This window comes from Oncorhynchus nerka, linkage group LG2 (genome assembly GCF_034236695.1).
Source record: "Oncorhynchus nerka isolate Pitt River linkage group LG2, Oner_Uvic_2.0, whole genome shotgun sequence".
Lineage (NCBI taxonomy): Eukaryota > Metazoa > Chordata > Actinopteri > Salmoniformes > Salmonidae > Oncorhynchus > Oncorhynchus nerka.
In genome coordinates this window covers 77,500,078-77,519,551 of record NC_088397.1, presented here as the reverse complement: position 1 = coordinate 77,519,551, position 19,474 = coordinate 77,500,078, and the positions used below count along the sequence as shown (strand labels likewise).

The following is a 19,474-nucleotide window of genomic DNA, read 5'->3' as shown; positions in this document are numbered from 1 at the left end:
CAAGGGTGCATTCTGAGCCCTCTCCTGTACTCCCTGTTCACCCACGACTGCGTGGCCACGCACGCCTCCAACTCAATCATCAAGTTTGCGAACGACACAACAGTGGTAGGCTTGATTACCAACAACGACGAGACGGCCTACAGGGAGGAGGTGAGGGCCCTCGAAGTGTGGTGTCAGGAAAATAACCTCACTCAACGTCAACAAAACTAAGGAGATGATTGTGGACTTCAGGAAACAGCAGAGGGAACACCCCCCTATCCACATCGATGGAACAGTAGTGGAGAGGGTAGCAAGTTTTAAGTTCCTCGGCATACACATCACAGACAAACTGAATTGGTCCACTCACACTGACAGCGTCGTGAAGAAGGCGCAGCAGCGCCTCTTCAACCTCAGGAGGCTGAAGAAATTCGGCTTGTCACCAAAAGCACTCACAAACTTCTACAGATGCACAATCGAGAGCATCCTGGCGGGCTGTATCACCGCCTGGTACGGCAACTGCTCCGCCCTCAACCGTAAGGCTCTCCAGAGGGTAGTGAGGTCTGCACAACGCATCACCGGGGGAAAACTACCTGCCCTCCAGGAAACCTACACCACCCGATGTTACAGGAAGGCCATAAAGATCATCAAGGACATCAACCACCCGAACCACTGCCTGTTCACCCCGCTATCATCCAGAAGGCGAGGTCAGTACAGGTGCATCAAAGCTGGGACCGAGAGACTGAAAAACAGCTTCTATCTCAAGGCCATCAGACTGTTAAACAGCCACCACTAACATTGAGTGGCTGCTGCCAACACACTGTCATTGACACTGACCCAACTCCAGCCACTTTAATAATGGGAATTGATGGGAAATGATGTAAATATATCACTAGCCACTTTAAACAATGCTACCTTATATAATGTTACTTACCCTACATTATTCATCTCATATGCATACGTATATACTGTACTCTACATCATCGACTGCATCCTTATGTAATACATGTATCACTAGCCACTTTAACTATGCCACTTTGTTTACTTTGTCTACATACTCATCTCATATGTATATACTGTACTCGATACCATCTACTGTATGCTGCTCTGTACCATCACTCATTCATATATCCTTATGTACATATTCTTTATCCCCTTACACTGTGTATAAGACAGTAGTTTTGGAATTGTTAGTTAGATTACTTGTTGGTTATCACTGCATTGTCGGAACTAGAAGCACAAGCATTTCGCTACACTCGCACTAACATCTGCTAACCATGTGTATGTGACAAATAAAATTTGATTTGATTTGAACCTGACAGAGCTTGAGAGGATCTTCAGAGAAGAAACACCCAAATGCAGGTGTTCCACGCTTGTAGCGTCATACCCAATAAGTCTCAAAGCTGTAATCGCTGCCAAAAGTGCTTCAACAAAGTACTGAGTAAAGGGTCTGAATACTTATGTAAATGTATTAGATGTTTTAGTTTTTTTTAAAATAAATGATCAAACATTTCTAAAAACCTGTTTTAGATTTGTCATTATGGGGTATTGTGTGTAGATTGATGAGGAACATGTTTTAATCCATTTTAGAATAAGGCTGTAACGTAACAAAATGTGGAAAGTCAGGGGGTCTGAATACTTAACGAATGCACTGTAGGAGTACACGTTTCTTTGTTAACAGCTCAACACAGAATAGCCGCATGTGCGCACTCCCTCAAATTGGAGAAAATATCCTTTATTTTATTCAGCTATGTTCAATTGTATTCTTCATACTATAAAATAATTCCACGGACGTATAAGCAATTGCTGTCTGCTAAATGAACTAGTGTAACACACAACTCCGAGTATGCCGTTCTGTTACAAAATAGACTACATTTTTCTTCATATCATGTTTCTTTAGACCAGCCTAAAATTATTTATGGATTTATTGTAATGGTGTAGGCTAAATTACATGGATTTCTTATATTTTTTAAATGTAGATGTCCCAGAGGTCTGATTCAGTGGCTTGTAGGCTCTGGGTGAAAGCCATGAGATGCTAAATGGGTTTGTTAATTAATGGTCAATTACCGTGAGACCGACAGTTATTTGATTGACAATCCCCGGGTGACAAAATGTAATGACCGCGATAGCCCTACTTATAACAGATGTTTTCATTACATTATAAATTAAAGCATGAATAAGCAAAATCCAGGTCTGACATTTATTGGTATTTGAATCATATTTACATGATCGTACTATATTATACAGTATATATTTAGCCATGCTATATGTTCTTCAGGTGCTTCATAAGAACGAGGAAAGTCATACACACATCTCATACTAGGATCTGACACTACATTACAAGGAACAGTGCAGACATTATAGGAACGAGAATACACCAGCAGCTAACACACAACTCTTACTCGAGCGATAAAGAGCTCTGCCGCAGCGTCCTCAAACTCCTTGGCGTCCATGTTTCCCCCGGCTGGCTCCGCTCCAGCCATAGCCTGGGCCAGCTTACCGGGTGAGATCTTAGCACTCGCCTCCAGGTAGCGGCTAACCTTAGCCTCTAGGTAGGGATTGGCCTTAGCGTTAGCATTAGAGTAGTGGTTAGCATCTGAGGAGCCACCATCAGACCGGGAGGTCTCCAGGGCTTCATGGAGGGTGCCCAGCACAGCCAGACATAGTGTCCGACCAGCAGGCCCCTCAGCTGGGCCGCAGACCTCCGCGTACAGCCTCTGCGCCCGCCGGATGTAGTCAGAAAACACAGCACACGTCAGCACACCGTGCCTGAAGATGTCGTAGGGCACGGCCTCATGGTCCTGGCAGTGGAGCCGGCGTAGCAGAGGGGCTGAAGTGGAGATGGGGACGCCTCCCTCGCTGCAGAGACACTTTAGAGTAGAATATAGCAGAACAAAATACTTAGATGTCCATCTACAACAGAAATTGGTATTTTACTCTGCTCCCAAATACCTCAGACAACACACAAACACAGCACTTGAGAAGACCACACAGGGTTAGCTGAAGAGGTTAAGGGCTAGATTCTTTCCTATCTCCCCTTTTCGGCTATGCACCATATATATAATATATATCATATTTATTTATAGTCACATGCACTGAATACAACAGGTGTAGACTTTACAGTGAAACTTAAAAGGCAATGTTTCCTCGTTCATGGAGACCACATTCACGGTAAATGCTGCATCTGTCAGCTTAATCAAAAATGATCTTAAATGTCAATCACGCTATAACGCTGATCTAAGTGCCTTGCTCAAGGGCACAATGGAAATGAATGGTTTCTGAAACCAGCAGTGTTTACAGTATGACTTGTCAATTGTATACCCTACCTGGAGGGTGTGTGTGTAGAGGCGGCCCCTGACCCCCCCACCTGGGCTGTTAGAGCTGCATTGACCAGCAGGGCCACTGGGACCCACTGCTCCTCGCCGCTGGGGCCCTGTCTGTGTTAGCAGGTCGTAGGCCACACGGACGTTGTTACTGAAGGCAGATCTGAAGACATACACACGTGGACATACACATCACAGGAGGACGGGCTCGTGGTAACGGCCGGAGCGGTTGAATGATGCCAAATACATGGTTTCCATGGTTTCCATGTGTTTGATGCTATTCCCTTGGCGCCGTTCCAGCCATTATCATGAGCTGTCCTCCCCTTAGCAGCCTCCACTGGTACACTAGCACAGGCACACATGGATCATTTCCACTGGGAACAGACATCAGTTCAACGTCTAGTTATGATTAACATTTGGTTGAGCAGTTGTCAACTAACTTAATTCAACCAAAAATGTCACCTGGTCATTGGATTTAGGTTAAAAAGTTAAGTAAAAAAATATGACTTTTGCAAATCCAATCAGTTTTCCACGTTGATTCAACACCACATATTTTTTTTATTAACATCACATGGAAACACGGTTGATTGAACCCGTTTTTGCACAGTGGGTTGTGTTATTTCATTGTGAGATAAAACGAAAACATAGACTTGAGCTTGGCAGTCGCAAAATGCATGTTCTTTCTGGTTTACCTCTGAGAGTGATGCGCTAGACGCAGGTGCCATAGGGCTCGGCTCAGCTGTTGCTGCTCGTGTGCGCCTGCGCCGAGGTTTAGCAAATCTCCATCGCTGCAGCATCCACCAGTCCCATTCTCAGCCTCGGAGGCCTGATTACAGAAATGGTCTGCCAAAAACCCATTGGGTCCTCCGACCTGGCCTCTACCATCTTTAGCAGAGCCCCTCGGAGTAACTCCCCGACTCCCGCCTGCGATAGGAACTCCCGCTCGGTGTCGGTCTTGGTTGGTTTGGATTCGGACATCCCCGAAGTTCCCCCGGACCGACGTTTCTCCGCCATAGCCGTTCTAGGTAGTAACGGAAGTAATTCGTTCCTCAGGACAGCTCCGTTTGGAAAACGTAATCGTTGTGGATGCTCATCCTGCTCCACTGCACACCGCAGCAATGTAAAATCGCCTTGAATGTAAAATGTGTGCTTAATCGTGACGATAGATAAAAACTCAACAAGTTATTGATTTGTCTCTCGCTCTCTGGCACTGGTTGCTAGGGACGCTATTTCATACCCCGGATGTGATGTGTGAGTGTCAAAGATCATCTCAATGGTTGCTAAAATGGGAAGAGGTCTGGCCATGTAGCGTTGCTCTGTCTGCTTAACATCTCAGTCGACCAGACAGGTCGTACAGGCCCTAGTTTTGTCGCACCTGGACTACTGTATGGTCACGTGCGGCAAAGAAACAAAAACCCATTGGTAAATTGTACTTGGTCCAGAACAACGCAGCACGTATCGCACTTAGAATGTATACAGAGGGGAAGTGTCAGTAACAAGCATGTAAGTCTCTCCTGGCTCAAAGTTTACTGCATCACTATTGATTTTTGTGCAAGGTATTGATGTGTTGAAGGGAACTGTCTGTTCAAGCAGTTGGCACACAGTTCGGACACAAGACATGCAACCAGAGGCAGCTTTTCACAGTCCCCAGGTCCAGAAGAGAGGCTGGGAAAAGCACAATATTAAATAGAGCCATGACTACATGGAACTCTGCCACCCTACGTAACTCAAGCTACCAAGACAACCAGTTTAAATAAACATAAAATAACACCTTACTGCACAAAGGGGACTGTGAAGAGAAAGCCATTTCATATATATATATATTGAATTGTAATTTTCATTGTACCATGTATTAGACCTAGTTTGTGTGTATGTACTGATATGTAGGCTGTGTGACATTTTAAATGCATGTATTTCAGTCCTTGACTAATAATGTTCTGTACTATGTATTATGTCATGTTTCATGTGGACCCCAGGAAGAGTAGTTGATGCTTTTGCAGTGGCTAACGGGAATCCTAATATATACACCAATCTCCTGAATGCTAACTTAAAAGTCATGTTAAAACATCATTGGTCCAACTTTTATTCACAATTTTTTAAAAGTGCTTATTCACATCCTAACTTCCACATTCATACCCACAGCTTAAATAAACAAAATAACAATTTATAAGGCACTCAGTAGGCATAAACACAAAATATTTCAAATACTCATAGGTATGTATAGTTATAAGAGCATATATAAGTAAGAGCATCTTGTAGCACAAAAGTGCAATAAATAAACCTTTTGCCAAGTCATCACAACAGAAGTAACACATCCTTCAATAAACGTAGAAACATTGACAAAAACATGTTTGTGTTTCTTCATCTTTAGCACACATTCATTCAACATGACACAGGAGTAGCCTACAATTTCTACAGGCAAGAGAAAATACTGCAGACTTAGATTGTCACCATCTTCGCTCCACAGACAGGAGCAACGTCCTGTAGCGTCACCCTTATCCAGCATCACAAATGTACACATGATCAGAATCAATTTGTCTGAGGACGCCTACATTTACACCACAAGTCCTCTCACCCAGCCTCTCTTTGCCTTCTCTTTCTTCTTACTTTGTTGGTACTCTGCAATTTTTTGGTGGAAGAATCCTACAAAAAAAAAGGGAAAAACAAAATTATTAATTGCTAGGTAAGTGAATCTTGGTAAGTGAATATGCTCCTATGAAAAAGTTATTTTTTGTTGTTAACCACACATCTTCCTCCAGCTTTGGTCAGTGCTTGGACCAAATCTGTTTGTTGTACATCAATGATCTACCATAGATCTGCCCAAGTGCCAGCCTTCAAATGTAGACCAATTACACTTGTCCATGTGTCTGGTAAAACCTGTGCTGATGTCTCTAAACAACTGACAGAACATCTGGACTCGGTGGCTTGCAACAGTGCCGAAACCCCTAGAGAGAGTCACTGTTCCAATGCTTTGAAAATCCTGGACCAAAAGCTTATACAGTGCCATCACGGTCACATCTTGAAAAAGTAATGTACTGAGCTTTGAACACTTAAAATCAGATTTGCACATGTGAAGCTTGTGTTTAAATGTCAATGGTCTTGAGAGGTTCTAAAAAAAATTAAAACATGTCCCGAGCTACTTATTTTTTCCTAGCTTTCAAATAGGCACATTCTTCTAATCTCCTCTTTTACAACTCTTCCCCGGGCCTTAGTGTACAAGAGAAAGTAGTGCACTATATTTTCTGTCAATATACACAAAAGTATGTGGACACCACTTCAAATGAGTGGATTTGGATATTTAAGCCACACCCATTGCTGACAGGTGTATTAAAAAATAAATTTAAAAAGAGCACACAGCCATGCAATCTCCATAAACAAACATTGGCAGAAGAATGGCCTCACTGAAGAGCTCAGAGACTTTCCATGTGGCCCTGTTATAGGATTCCACCTTTCCAACAAGTCAGCTAGAGCTGCCCAGGTCAACTGTAAGTGCGGTTATTGTGAAGCGGAAATGTCTAGGAGCAACAATGGCTCAGCCACGAAGTGGTAGGCTACACAAGTTCACAGAATGAGACCGCCGAGGGCTGAAGCAACACTCACTACAGAGTTCCAAACTGCCTCTGGAAGCAACGTCAGCGCATGAACTGTGCGTCAGGAGCTTAATGAAATGGGTTTCCATGGCCGAGTAGCCACACACAAACCGAAGATCACCATGCGCAATACCAAATGTCGGCTGGAGTGGTGTAAAGCTCGCCGCCATTGGACTCTGGAGCAGTGGAAATGCGTTCGAGTGATGATTCTCGCTTCGCCACTTGGCAGTCGGACAGATGAATCTGGGTTTGGCGGATGCCAGGAGAACAGTACCAGCCAATGCATAGTGCCAACTGTAAAGTTTGGTGGATTAATTATAGTCTAGGGCTGTTTTTTGTGGTTCGAGCTAGGCCCCTTAGTTCCAGTGAAGGGAAATATTAATGCTACAGCATAAAATTACATTCTAGATTATTCTGTGCTTCTAACTTTGTGGCAACAATTTGGGGAAGGCCCTTTCCTGTTTCAGCATAACAATGCCCCTGCGCACAAAGCAAGGTCCATAAAGAAAATGGTTTGTCGAGATCGGTGTGGTAGAAATTGACTGGCCTGTAAAGAGCCTTGACCTCAACTCCGTCGAACACCTTTGGGATAAATTGGAACGCCGACTGCGAGCCAGGCCTAATCACCCAACCTCATTAACGCTTGTGTCTGAATGGAAGCAAGTCCTCGCAGCAATTTCCCAACATCTAGTGAAAAGCCTTCCCAGAAGAGTGGAGGCTGTTATTGCAGCAAAGGGGGGGGACCAAGTCCATATTAAACGCCCATGATTTTGGAATGAAATGTCCGAATAGCAGGTGTCCAAACTTTCAGTCATGTAGTGTACCTTTTAAAATACTGATTCATAAACTACTAAGGGTGTGCCCTCTTAAATCTGTGAATTAACCCCACAAATTTTGTTTTATATTTTCACAAATTATGTTCAGTTAAATATTTTCTGGTTTTAGATTGTCGTTTTTCACTCCTAATTAGTTTTTACAGTTGTTCATAGAGAAACAAAGAAATTGGAATTGATGAACTGAAACTGATTTCAGTGTAATAACCCTTTAATTGTGCATCTAGTGAATGAGGAATGTGCAGGTCTAGTGAGGTTTCAGATCTGCTGCTTCTCATTTCATGGCAAAGATAACAAATAACGTTAGACAAATTCTACAGTCGTGGCCAAAAGTTTTGAGAATGACACAAATATACATTTTCATAAAGTCTGCTGCCTCAGTTTGTATGATGGCAATTTGCATATACTCCAGAATGTTATGAAGAGTGATCAGATGAATTGCAATTAATTGCAAAGTCCCTCTTTGCCATGCAAATGAACCGAATCCCCCAAAACATTTCCACTGCATTTCAGCCACAAAAGGACCAGCTGACATCATGTCAGTGATTCTCTCGTTAACACAGGTGTGAGTGTTGACGAGGACAAGGCTGGAGATCACTCGGTCATGCGGATTGAGTTTGAATAACAGACTGGAAGCTTCAAAAGGAGGGTGGTGCTTGGAATCATTGTTCATCCTCTGTCAACCATGGTTACCGGGAAGGAAACGCATGCCGGCAGCATTGCTTTGCACAAAAGGCTTCACAGGCAAGGATATTGCTGCCAGTAAGATTGCACCAAAATCAACCATTTATCGGATAATCAAGAACTTCAAGGAGAGCAGTTCAATTGTTGTGAAGAAGGCTTCAGGGCCCCCAAGAAAGTCCAGCAAGTGCCAGGACCGTCTCCTAAAGTTGATTCAGCTGCAGGATCGGGGCACCACCAGTACAGAGCTTGCTCAGGAATGGCAGCAGGCAGGTGTGAGTGCATCTGCACGCACAGTGACGCAAAAACTTTTGGAGGATGGCCTGGTGTCAAGAAGGGCAGCAAAGAAGCCACTTCTCTCTCTCCAGGAAAAACATCAGGAACAGACTGATATTCTGCAAAAGGTAGAGGGATTGGACTGCTGAGGACTGGGGTAAAGTCATTTTCTCTGATGAATCCCCCTTTCCTGATTGTTTGGGGCATCCGGAAAAAAGCTTGTCTGGAGAAGACAAGGTGAGAGCTACCATTAGTCAGTCCTGTGTCATGCCAACAGTAAAGCATCCTGAGACCATTCATGTGTGGGGTTTCTTCTCAGCCAAGGGAGTGGGCTCACTCACAATTTTGCCTAAGAACACACCCATGAATAAAGAATGGTACCAACACATCCTCCGAGAGCAACTTCTCCCAACCATCCAGGAACAGTTTGGTGATGAACAATGCCTTTTCCAGCATGATGGAGCACCTTGCCATAAGGCAAAAGTGATAACTAAGTGGCTCTGGGAACAAAACATCTATATTTTGGGTCCATGACCAGGAAATTCCACAGACCTTAATCCCATTAAGAATTTATGGTCAATCCTCAAGAGGCAGGTGGACAAACAAAAACCCACAAATTCTGACAAACTCCAAGCATTGATTATGCAAGAATGGGCTGCCATCAGTCAGGATGTGGCCCAGAAGTTAATTGACAGCATGCCAGGGCGGATTGCAGGTCTTGAAAAAGAAGGGTCAACACTGCAAATATTGACTCCTTGCATCAACTTCATGTAATTGTCAGTAAAATCCTTTGACACGTATGAAATGCTTGTAATTATACTTCAGTATTCCATAGTAACATCTGACAAAAATATCTAGTCACTGAAGCAGCAAACTTTGTGAAAATTAATATTTGTGTCATTCCCAAAACTTTTGGCCACGACTGTATACTTACTCTTGATATATTTCTACCAAGTAAGCCTACTTTGCAGTTAAATGTTAATTGAGGTTTTGGGGAAAGTATTTCTGTCAACCCACAAGACAGTTATCACATCAACTGGCCACACACAAAGTGATAGACAAATGCACACGCCACACAAACAGGGGCAATATTGCTGGAAATTAATTGGCAGATATTGTGTTAAGGTTGGCCTTTTAAGCCAATAGTGGCTAACCAGGGGTGGGATAATGTTGCGTTGATTACATATTAGCTGGGAGCGTGCGGTGTCTGATAATTGTGAGATTCGTTTATGGCCCAGAAGTCAAAATTGCATGTACTTTCAGAATTGTTTGGCGAGGTACTCATAGGTGGGCTGCTAGCTACTGGTAGCTCACGATCAAACTGTTGGAGACCCCTGCTCTGTATAAAGCTTCTATAGGCCATTCTTTCTCCTACAGAGGAGCACATGCATGGAACACTATCAGAACAAACTATTTAACATTTGAATACATAAAAAATAAATACCGAAAACTTGTTGCTACAGCTCCACCAGTGCAATCACTGTCATACATAGGCCTAATAGAGGTGGGTGGGTATGTTTACACACACTTGAAGTTGGAAGTTTACATACACCTTAACCAAATACATTTAAATTCAGTTCAGTTTCACAATTCCTGACATTTAATCTTAGTAAAAATTCCCCGTCTTAGGTCAGTTAGGATCACCACTTAATTTTAATAATGTTAAATGTCAGAATGAGAGAATTATTTATTCATTTCATCACATTCCCAGTGGGTCAGAAGTTTACATACACTCAATTAGCATTTGGTAGCACTGCCTTTAAATGGTTTAACTTGGGTCAAACGTTTCAGGTAGCCTTTCACAAGCTTCCCAGAATAAGTTGGGTGAATTTTGGCCCATTCCTCCTGACAGAGCTGGTGTAACAGAGTCAGGTTTGTAGGCCTCCTTGCTCGCGCACACTTATTTAGATCTGCCCACAAATGTTCTATAGGATTAAGGTAAGGGCTTTGTGATGGCCACTCCAATACCTTGACTTTGTTGTCCTTAAGCCATTTTGCCACACCTTTGGAAGTATGCTTGGGGTCAATGTCCATTTGGAAGACCTATTTGCGACCAAGCTTTAACTTCCTGACTGTTGTCTTGAGATGTTGCTTCAATATATCCACATAATTTCCCTACCTCATGATGCCATCTATTTTGTGAAGTGCCACCCCCGTGCTTCACGGTTGGGATGGTTCTTCGGGCTTGCAAATCTCCCCCTTTTTCCTCCAAACATAACAATGGTCATTATGGCCAAACAGTTCTATTTTTGTTTCATCAGACCAGAGGACATTTCTCCAAATGTCCAGTTGCAAACCATAGTCTGGCTTTTTTATGGCGGTTTTGGAGCAGTGGCTTCTTCCTTGCTGAGCGGCCTTTCAGATCATGTTGATATACATTTTCCAGCAGCATACCACCCTGCATACCACTGCTGACTTGCTTCTGAAGCTAAGCAGGGTTGGCACTAGTCAGTCCCTGGATGGGAGACCAGATGCTCCTGGAAGTGGTGTTGGAGGGCCAGGAGGAGGCAATCTTTCCTCTGGTCTAAAAAAATCTCAATGCCCCAGGGCAGTGATTGACACTGCCCTGTGTAGGGTGCAGTCTTTCGGATGAGACGTTAAATGGGTGTCCTGACTCTCTGAGGTCATTAAAGATCCCATGGCACTTATTGTAAGAGTAGGGGTGTTAACCCCGGTGTCCTGGCTAAATTCCCAATCTGGCACTCAAACCATCACAGTCACCTAATAATCCCCAGTTTACAATTGGCTCATTCATCCCCCTCCTCTTCCCTGTAACTATTCCCCAGGTCGTTGCTGCAAATGAGAACGTGTTCTCAGTCAACTTACCTGGTAAAATAACGGATAAATAAAATATAGGACTCGTTTTACTGTGGATATAGATACTTTTGTACCCGTTTCCTCCAGCATCTTCACAAGGTTCTTTGCTGTTGTTCTGGGATTGATTTGCACTTTTCGTACTAAAGTACGTTCATCTCTAGGAGACAGAACACGTCTACTTCCTGAGCGGTATGACGGCTGCATGGTCCCATGGTGTTTATACTTACGTACTATTGTTTGTACAGATGAACGTGGTACCTTCAGGCGGTTGGAAATTGCTCACAAGGATGAACCAGACTTGGAGGTTTACAATTTGTTTCCTGAGGTCTTGGCTCATTTCTTTTGATTTTCCCATGTCGTCAAGCAAAGAGGCACTGCGTTTGAAGGTAGGCCTTGAATTACATCCACAGGTACACCTCCAATTGACTCAAATGATGTGGGGTAACTGTCTACCTGTAGCTCGGTCTTAAACGTCTCACAGTACGGACATTGCAATTTATTGCCCTGGCCACATTTGTAGTCCTCATGCCTCCTTGCAGCGTGCTTAAGGCACGTTCGCGCAGATTAGCAGGGACACTGGGCATCTTTCTTTTGGTGTTTTTCAGAGTCAGTAGAAAGTCCTCTTTAGTGTCCTAAGTTTTCATAACTGTGACCTTAACGACCGTTCCACAGGTACATGTTCATTAATTGTTTATGGTTCGTTGGACAAGCATGGGAAACCGTGTTTAAACCCTTTACAATGAAGATGTGTGAAGTTATTTGGATTTTTACAGATTATCTTTGAAAGATAGGGTCCTGAAAACAGGACATTTCTTTTTTTGCTGAGTTTATATTTGTGGGTCTGTAACTTCCTCACTCATTATTTACGACCAATTCAGGACTATCCATATCCAATTCTTTTGGTCCCCTAAAATGGGGGGACCATGTAAAAGAAGTGCTGTAATTTCTGAACGGCTTACCCAATATCGATGAAAACACACTCAAATGCAAGCTAACAGTATGCACTTAACCTCAGTCAAATCCAAAGTGCTGGAGTACAGAGCCAAAAAAAGGAACATGTTACTGTCCCAATACTATCCAGGTCTGTACCCAAACAATTTGAACTTCTACTTTTAAAAATCCACCTCTCTAAAAACAAGTCTCTCACCATTGCCGCCTGCTATAGACCACCCTCTGCCCCCAGCTGTGCTCTGGACACCATATGTGAACTGATTGCCCCCCATCAATCTTCAGAGCTCGAGCTGCTAGTCGACCTAAACTGGAACATGCTTAACACCCCAGCCAGCTACAATCTAAGCTTGATGCCCTCAATCTCACACAAATTATCAATGAACCTACCAGGTACCACCCCAAAGCCATAAACACGGGCACCCTCATAGATATCATCCTAACCAACTTGCTCTCTAAATACACCTCTGCTGTTTTCAACCAAGATCTCAGCGATCACTGCCTGCATCAGTAATGGGTCAGCGGTCAAACGACCTCCACTCAACACTGTTAAACGCTCCCTGAAACACTTCAGCTAGCAGGCCTTTCTAATCGACCTGGCCGGGGTATCCTGTAAGGATATTGATCTCATCCCGTCAGTAGAGGATGCCTGGTTATTTAAAAAAAATGCCTTCCTCACCATCTTAAATAAGCATGCCCCATTCAAGAAATTTAGAACCAGGAACAGATATAGCCCTTGTTTCTCCCCAGACCTGACTGCCCTTAACCAACACAAAAACATCCTATGGCGTTCTGCATTAGCATCGAACAGCCCCCATGATATGCAACTTCTCAGGGAAGCTAGAAACCAATATACACAGGCAGTTAGAAAAGCCAAGGCTAGCTTTTTCAAGCAGAAATTTGCTTTCTGCAACACAAATTCAAAAAAGTTCTGAGACATGGATGCCATTGAGAATAAGAATACCTCCTCCCAGCTGCCCACTGCACTGAGGATAGGAAACACTGTCACTACCGATAAATCCACTATAATTGAGAATTTCAACAAGTATTTTTCTACGGCTGGCCATGCTTTCCACCTGGCTACCCCTACCCCGGTCAACAGCACTGCACCCCCCACAGCAACTCTCCCAAGCCTTCCCCATTTCTCCTTCTCCCAAATCCAGTCAGCTGATGTTCTGAAAGAGCTGCAAAATCTGGACCCCTACAAATCAGACGGGCTAGACAATCTGGACCCTTTCTTTCTAAAGGTATCTGCTGAAATTGTTGCCACCCCTATTACTAGCCTGTTCAACCTCTCGTGTTGTCTGAGATTCCCAAAGATTGGAAAGCAGCTGCGGTCATCCCCCTCTTCAAAGGGGGGGGGGGCACTCTTGACCCAAACTAACTGCTACAGACCTATATCCATCCTACCCTGCCTTTCTAAGGTCTTCGAAAGCCAAGTCAACAAACAGATTACCGACCTTCTCCGCTATGCAATCTGGTTTCAGAGCTGGTCATGGGTGCACCTCAGCCACGCTCAAGGTCCTAAACAATATCTTAACTGCCATCGATAAGAAACAATACTGTGCAGCCGTATTCATTGACCTGGCCAAGGCTTTCGACTGTCAATCAACACATCCTCATCGGCAGACTCGACAGCCTTGGTTTCTCAAATGATTGCCTCGCCTGGTTCACCAACTACTTCTCTGATAGAGTTCAGTGTGTCAAATCGGAGGGTCTGTTGTCCGGGCCTCTGGCAGTCTCTATGGGGGTGCCACAGGGTTCAATTCTTGGACAGACTCTCTTCTCTGTATACATCAATGATGTCGCTTTTGCTGCTGGTGTGTCTCTGATCCACCTCTACGCAGATGACACCATTCTGTATATTTCTGGCCCTTCTTTGGAGAATTATCAACCCTCCAGGTGAGCTTCAATGCCATACAACTCTCCTTCCGTGGCCTCCAATTGCTCTTAAATACAAGTAAAACTAAATGCATGCTCTTCAACTGATCGCTGCCTGCACCTGCCCGCCTGTCCAACATCACTACTCTGGACGGCTCTGACTTAGAATATGTGGACAACTTCAAATACCTAGGTGTCTGGTTAGACTGTAAACTCTCCTTCCAGACTCACATCAAACATCTCCAATCCGAAGTTAAATCTAGAATTGGCTTCCTATTTTGCAACAAAGCATCTTTCACTCATGCTGCCAAACATACCCTTGTAAAACTGACCATCCTACCAATCCTCGACTTCAGCGATGTCAATTACAAAATAGCCTCCAATACCCTACTCAATAAATTGGATGCAGTCTATCACAGTGCCATCTGTTTTGTCACCAAAGCCCCATATACTACCCACCACTGCGACCTGTACGCTCTCGTTGGCTGGCCCTCGCTTCATACTCGTCGCCAAACCCACTGGCTCCAGGTCATCTACGAGACCCTGCTAGGTAAAGTCCCCCCTCATCTCAGCTCACTGGTCACCATAGCAGCACCCACCTGTAGCACGCGCTCCAGCAGGTATATCTCTCTGGTCACCCCCAAAACCAATTCTTCCTTTGGCCGCCTCTCCTTCCAGTTCTCTGCTGCCAATGACTGGAACGAACTACAAAAATCTCTGAAACTGGAAACACTTATCTCCCTCACTAGCTTTAAGCACCAGCTGTCAGAGCAGCTCACAGATTACTGCACCTGTACATAGCCCATCTATAATTTAGCTCAAACTACCTCTTTCCCTACTGTATTTATTTTGCTCCTTTGCACCATTATTTCTCTCTACTTTGCACATTCTTCCACTGCAAATCAACTATTCCAGTGTTTTACTTGCTATATTGTATTTACTTCACCACCATGGCCTTTTTTTTGCCTTTACCTCCCTTATCTCACCTCTCTTGCTCACATTGTATACAGACTTATTTTTCTATTGTATTATTGACTGTTTGTTTAACTCCATGTTTAACTCTGTGTTGTATGTGTCGAACTGCTTTGTATTATCTTGGCCAGGATGCAATTGTAAATGAGAACTTGTTCTCAACTTGACTACCAGGTTAAACAAAAGGGGAAATAAATAAATACTTTGAGCTCACTGCATGTATGATATTTACTTTGTGAATATAATTGCGTTAATGTAGTGATATGTGATTTAGTGATTATGCATTTATTTATTTTGTTTCTATTAGAACCTTAGAAAGACATGCACTGGACCATTGTTTATTCAATGTGTTTGTACTTGTCCCTATCCAAATAAACCAAATTAAATTCAAGTTGTAGTCTATTCTATTCCATCCTATTGTTTCAGAAAGTGATGCAACCAGACCTTCCTGTGTGGGCTGTCTCTCCACTTCCTGGATGAAGAGGTCAAACATCTGTGTCTGGATGAAGCGTTTGACAAATTGGCGGCTGGCCTTCGGCTCGGAGGCCTTGCAGAAGCTGTTGATCTGGAATACTCCAGGCTGCCCGCCGCTTCTGCGTTTAACATGGGAGGGGAAGTGACCCACAGTCTTCACAAAGAAGGAGAGGAAGGCCTCCGAGACCACCTTATTCAACTCCTCCGAGGCTAGATAGAAAACACAGAGTACAGAGAACACAGATCATACAGTCAGGATGCTGAAGAGGTGTCTACAAACACTGGTTGAAAGGCCTCAGACAACACCCCTCATATATTCTGAGGCTGGACACAAAGTGTACAGAAGATTGTCAGTTTTTAAGTGGCGTCTTCTTTGAGATAGCCAGTATGTTGTTGACACAATCATAGTTTGGAAAGCCTCCAAGACAACTTTGTTAAGCTGTATGGCAACCACAACACATGGTGGATTGGCATGTGTGTGGATGGGGGTTGGGTTTGTGTGTGAGCACTGAGGGATTTCAGAAGTGCATCTGTGTCTGAATCCACTTAGGCACCGTCAACAGTATCCAGAACAGAATTTCCAGGGTCGTGACGCTGGTCAAACCTTGGGTGTATGTTTCTACAGTATTTTCTCCAACATCACAACCCTCCCACACACACTCAGACTAGCATAAACTTGGGACATTCCAGAGTTCATACTGTGTGGTATGAGAGAGGTTTATGTTCATATTACAGCAACCATCCAGAACATTTCTTTGCACATCCACCTCATTATTTAGCTCATTCTGCACAGAGGATCTCACTTCTATCATTGGGTTTTATAAACTATGATTCTGCCTCATGTGGTTTGATTGGTTGCTGATGGAGTCCGTCTTATCTCAAATCGAATGAAAGCCTGAGTCACTGTGTTTACAGACTCCTCTTAAGCCCTATAAACAAGAGTAAAAATTCTAGTCAGTCATCAGAAAAAAATGGAGAATGGGTCCACTCACTGGAGTTGTCTTTCCTGCAACACAAGGCCTGGAGAAGCTCCTCCTGTAGTTTCTCTGGTAGAATGGTGCTCTCGTCTCCTATCTGTGCCAAAGAGAGGACAGAGGAATCTGAGAGGTTGTTGACAGACCAGCGAGAATGTTTTGGTATTTCTGAGTATACACACATTCGGCCAGACAGGGAAGAACATTTGAACTGAACTGGTCTGAACCACACACGATCAAGTTGGCTTTCAAAATGAGAATCATGGGAGTAGTGACGCTAGTTTACTAATCTGATTGTGAGATAAGCGTTTTAGTTTATTTATGTACTTTTGTTTGTGAACTTGAGGGGAAATATGGGGCATGCAATACTTACACAAGTGATGAAGGTGTTCTCTGCTCCCTCTGTCAGATCTACAATGAGCATCTGTTTATAAGACAGAAATACACACACAAAATCTTCAGGTCGGAGATAATACGCACACTGGCTGGTTTCCATAGGCTGTAATTGTGTTAGTGGTAGCTTAATGAGTGTCACTGGATATATATTCTCCCATCTGCAGTCAGTCACAGTGTAGAGACAGGAATGCCTGATCCCAAACATAACAGTAAAACATTGTTTACAGCCAATCAGCAACTGCCCTCAACTTTCTTTAAAAATCCGTCTTTGTCCCCAAAACATTTAATCAAATAGTATTTTCTGAAGCCGACGTGTACAGTACGTATACAAAACCCATTCCGCTCTGCCATACACACTCACGTCACTCTGGTCAATGACATCATCCAGTTTGTTCTTTTGCACACCAAGCAGGTAGGGAGTGGGTGCCATGACGACATCAATCAGCACTGAAGGAACGATGGAGATGAAGGTGTGTTGCCATGTGAACGGATAGAGCAGCGCCGCAACCGCATGCAACACCTGGGACAGGGTACTGTAGGAGGGGAAGCAGGTACAAAGTTTACACCCATTCAACATGCAGACAACAGGCCTGCCCTTCTCCCAGACAACCCAGGCTCAGTGATGTCCTTTTGGCGTTAGGATTAGGGTTGGTGCTGTACCTGAGTTCGTCAGCCATGAAGATGATTCGTCGTTCAAGAACGGTGGAGGCAAACACCCACAGCACCTCCTCGTCTGTGAGACAGCGGAACAGTGTCCGGAAATCCACATGCTCCAACCACGAGTCCAACGGCCTTGTCAAACTGATGACCTGGAGACACACAGGCCAGGAACAGAGAGACAAAAGGTCTTCAGGAAAAGAGAGTGAGAGAGAGCGAGATGGAGATCTGAGAGCTCTCGTTCAGTGTTGGACTCTAGGATGAAGGTCTTGATCCTCATCGTGATGCCAAGGGCTTTGTGTGTCTCCAAACTCTGTCCTCAAGGGCTGCGGGTTTTTGCTCCTTCTCTGTACTCGATTGATCGATGAAGGTTATTGATTAATTAGGAACTCCCCTCACCTGGTTCACTAGGTTTTAATTGGCCATGAATTTAAAGGAATTAACAAAAAACAGAAGACACACAATGCTCTAGGAATTGAGTTAAATACCCCTGTTATTGATAACTTTGACACCTTCTGGAAATAGAAGATACTCTACAGGAATGACGGAGTCCATCCAAATCATCTTGGCTCCTGGACTCTGTCCATGCATTTCAAGGCTGCGTTGAAACAATGACTGGTAAATGATCCAAGACCAGCTCAATTAATCCCTACCATTGTGACAATGAGTCGTCATAATGCATGATCTTAGGGGCATTGGCAAACACAATGCAAGTCATTTAATTTATGTATCCCTAATTGCGTCAAATACATCCTACAGCTAATGTAAGCAGTAATCATGAGCATATAAGCCAGAGTTAGAGTTACATTGTTAGCACTGAGGCGGTGTGCAATAGTAGGAAGATCACTTCATACAGTTCACCCTGCACTATCAGCTCCAATGTAAATAACATGAGTAATTCTACCTCTGTTTTTAATGCTTTACTGGGACGCTTATCAATCAAGCAACCCAGAAAATCACCACTTTATTTTAAGAATGTGAAATGCCAGAATAATAGTAGAGAATGATTTATTCATTTCAGCTTGTATTTCATTCATCACATTCCCAGTGGGTCAGAAGTTTACATACACTATTAGTATTTGGTAGCATTGCCTTTAAATTGTTTAACTTGGGTCAAACATGTCGGGTAGCCTTCCACAAGCTTCCCACAATAAGTTGCATGAATTTTGGCTCATTTCTCCTGACAGAGCTGGTGTAACGGAGTCAGGTTTGTAGGCCTCCTTGCTCACACGCTTCTTCAGTTGTGCACATAAATGTTCTATAGGATTGAGGTCAGGGCTTTGTGATGGCCACGCCAATACCTCGACTTTGTTGTCCTTAAGCCATTTGCCACACCTTTGGAAGTATGCTTGGGGTCATTGTCCATTTGGAAGACAACCAAGAGCTAACAGTCAGTATCTGGATAATGTGTGTGAAATCAACAGAGGTATATTTTCTGGGTGACCTAAATACTGACTGGCTTTCATCAAGCTGCTCACTCAAGAAAAAGCTTCAAACTGTAACCAGTGCCTGCAACCTGGATCAGGTTGTCAGTCAACCTACCAGCGTAGTTACAAACAGCACATGAATTAAATAATCAACATGTATTGATCACATCTTTACTAATGCTGCAGATATGCTTTAAAGCAGTATCCAAATGATGTAGCGATCACTTCAGATATTTAATTAGATTTTTC

The 19,474-nt window shown here is 43.6% G+C and overlaps 1 protein-coding gene and 1 pseudogene across 1 annotated transcript; both read right to left on the bottom strand.

The window, feature by feature from the left end:
* Nucleotides 1-2,162: 2,162 nt before the first annotated feature.
* On the bottom strand, nt 2,163-4,489 carry tpgs1 (tubulin polyglutamylase complex subunit 1). Its single transcript, XM_029682363.2, is given in 4 exon segments — nt 2,163-2,846; nt 3,303-3,462; nt 3,992-4,157; nt 4,160-4,489. Coding segments are annotated over 4 exon segments (966 nt in total). The 5' UTR covers nt 4,314-4,489; the 3' UTR covers nt 2,163-2,360.
* Nucleotides 4,490-5,368: 879 nt separating this feature from the next.
* Nucleotides 5,369-19,474, bottom strand: part of LOC115142696 (DENN domain-containing protein 2D-like) — a 33,094-nt pseudogene continuing 18,988 nt past the window's right edge.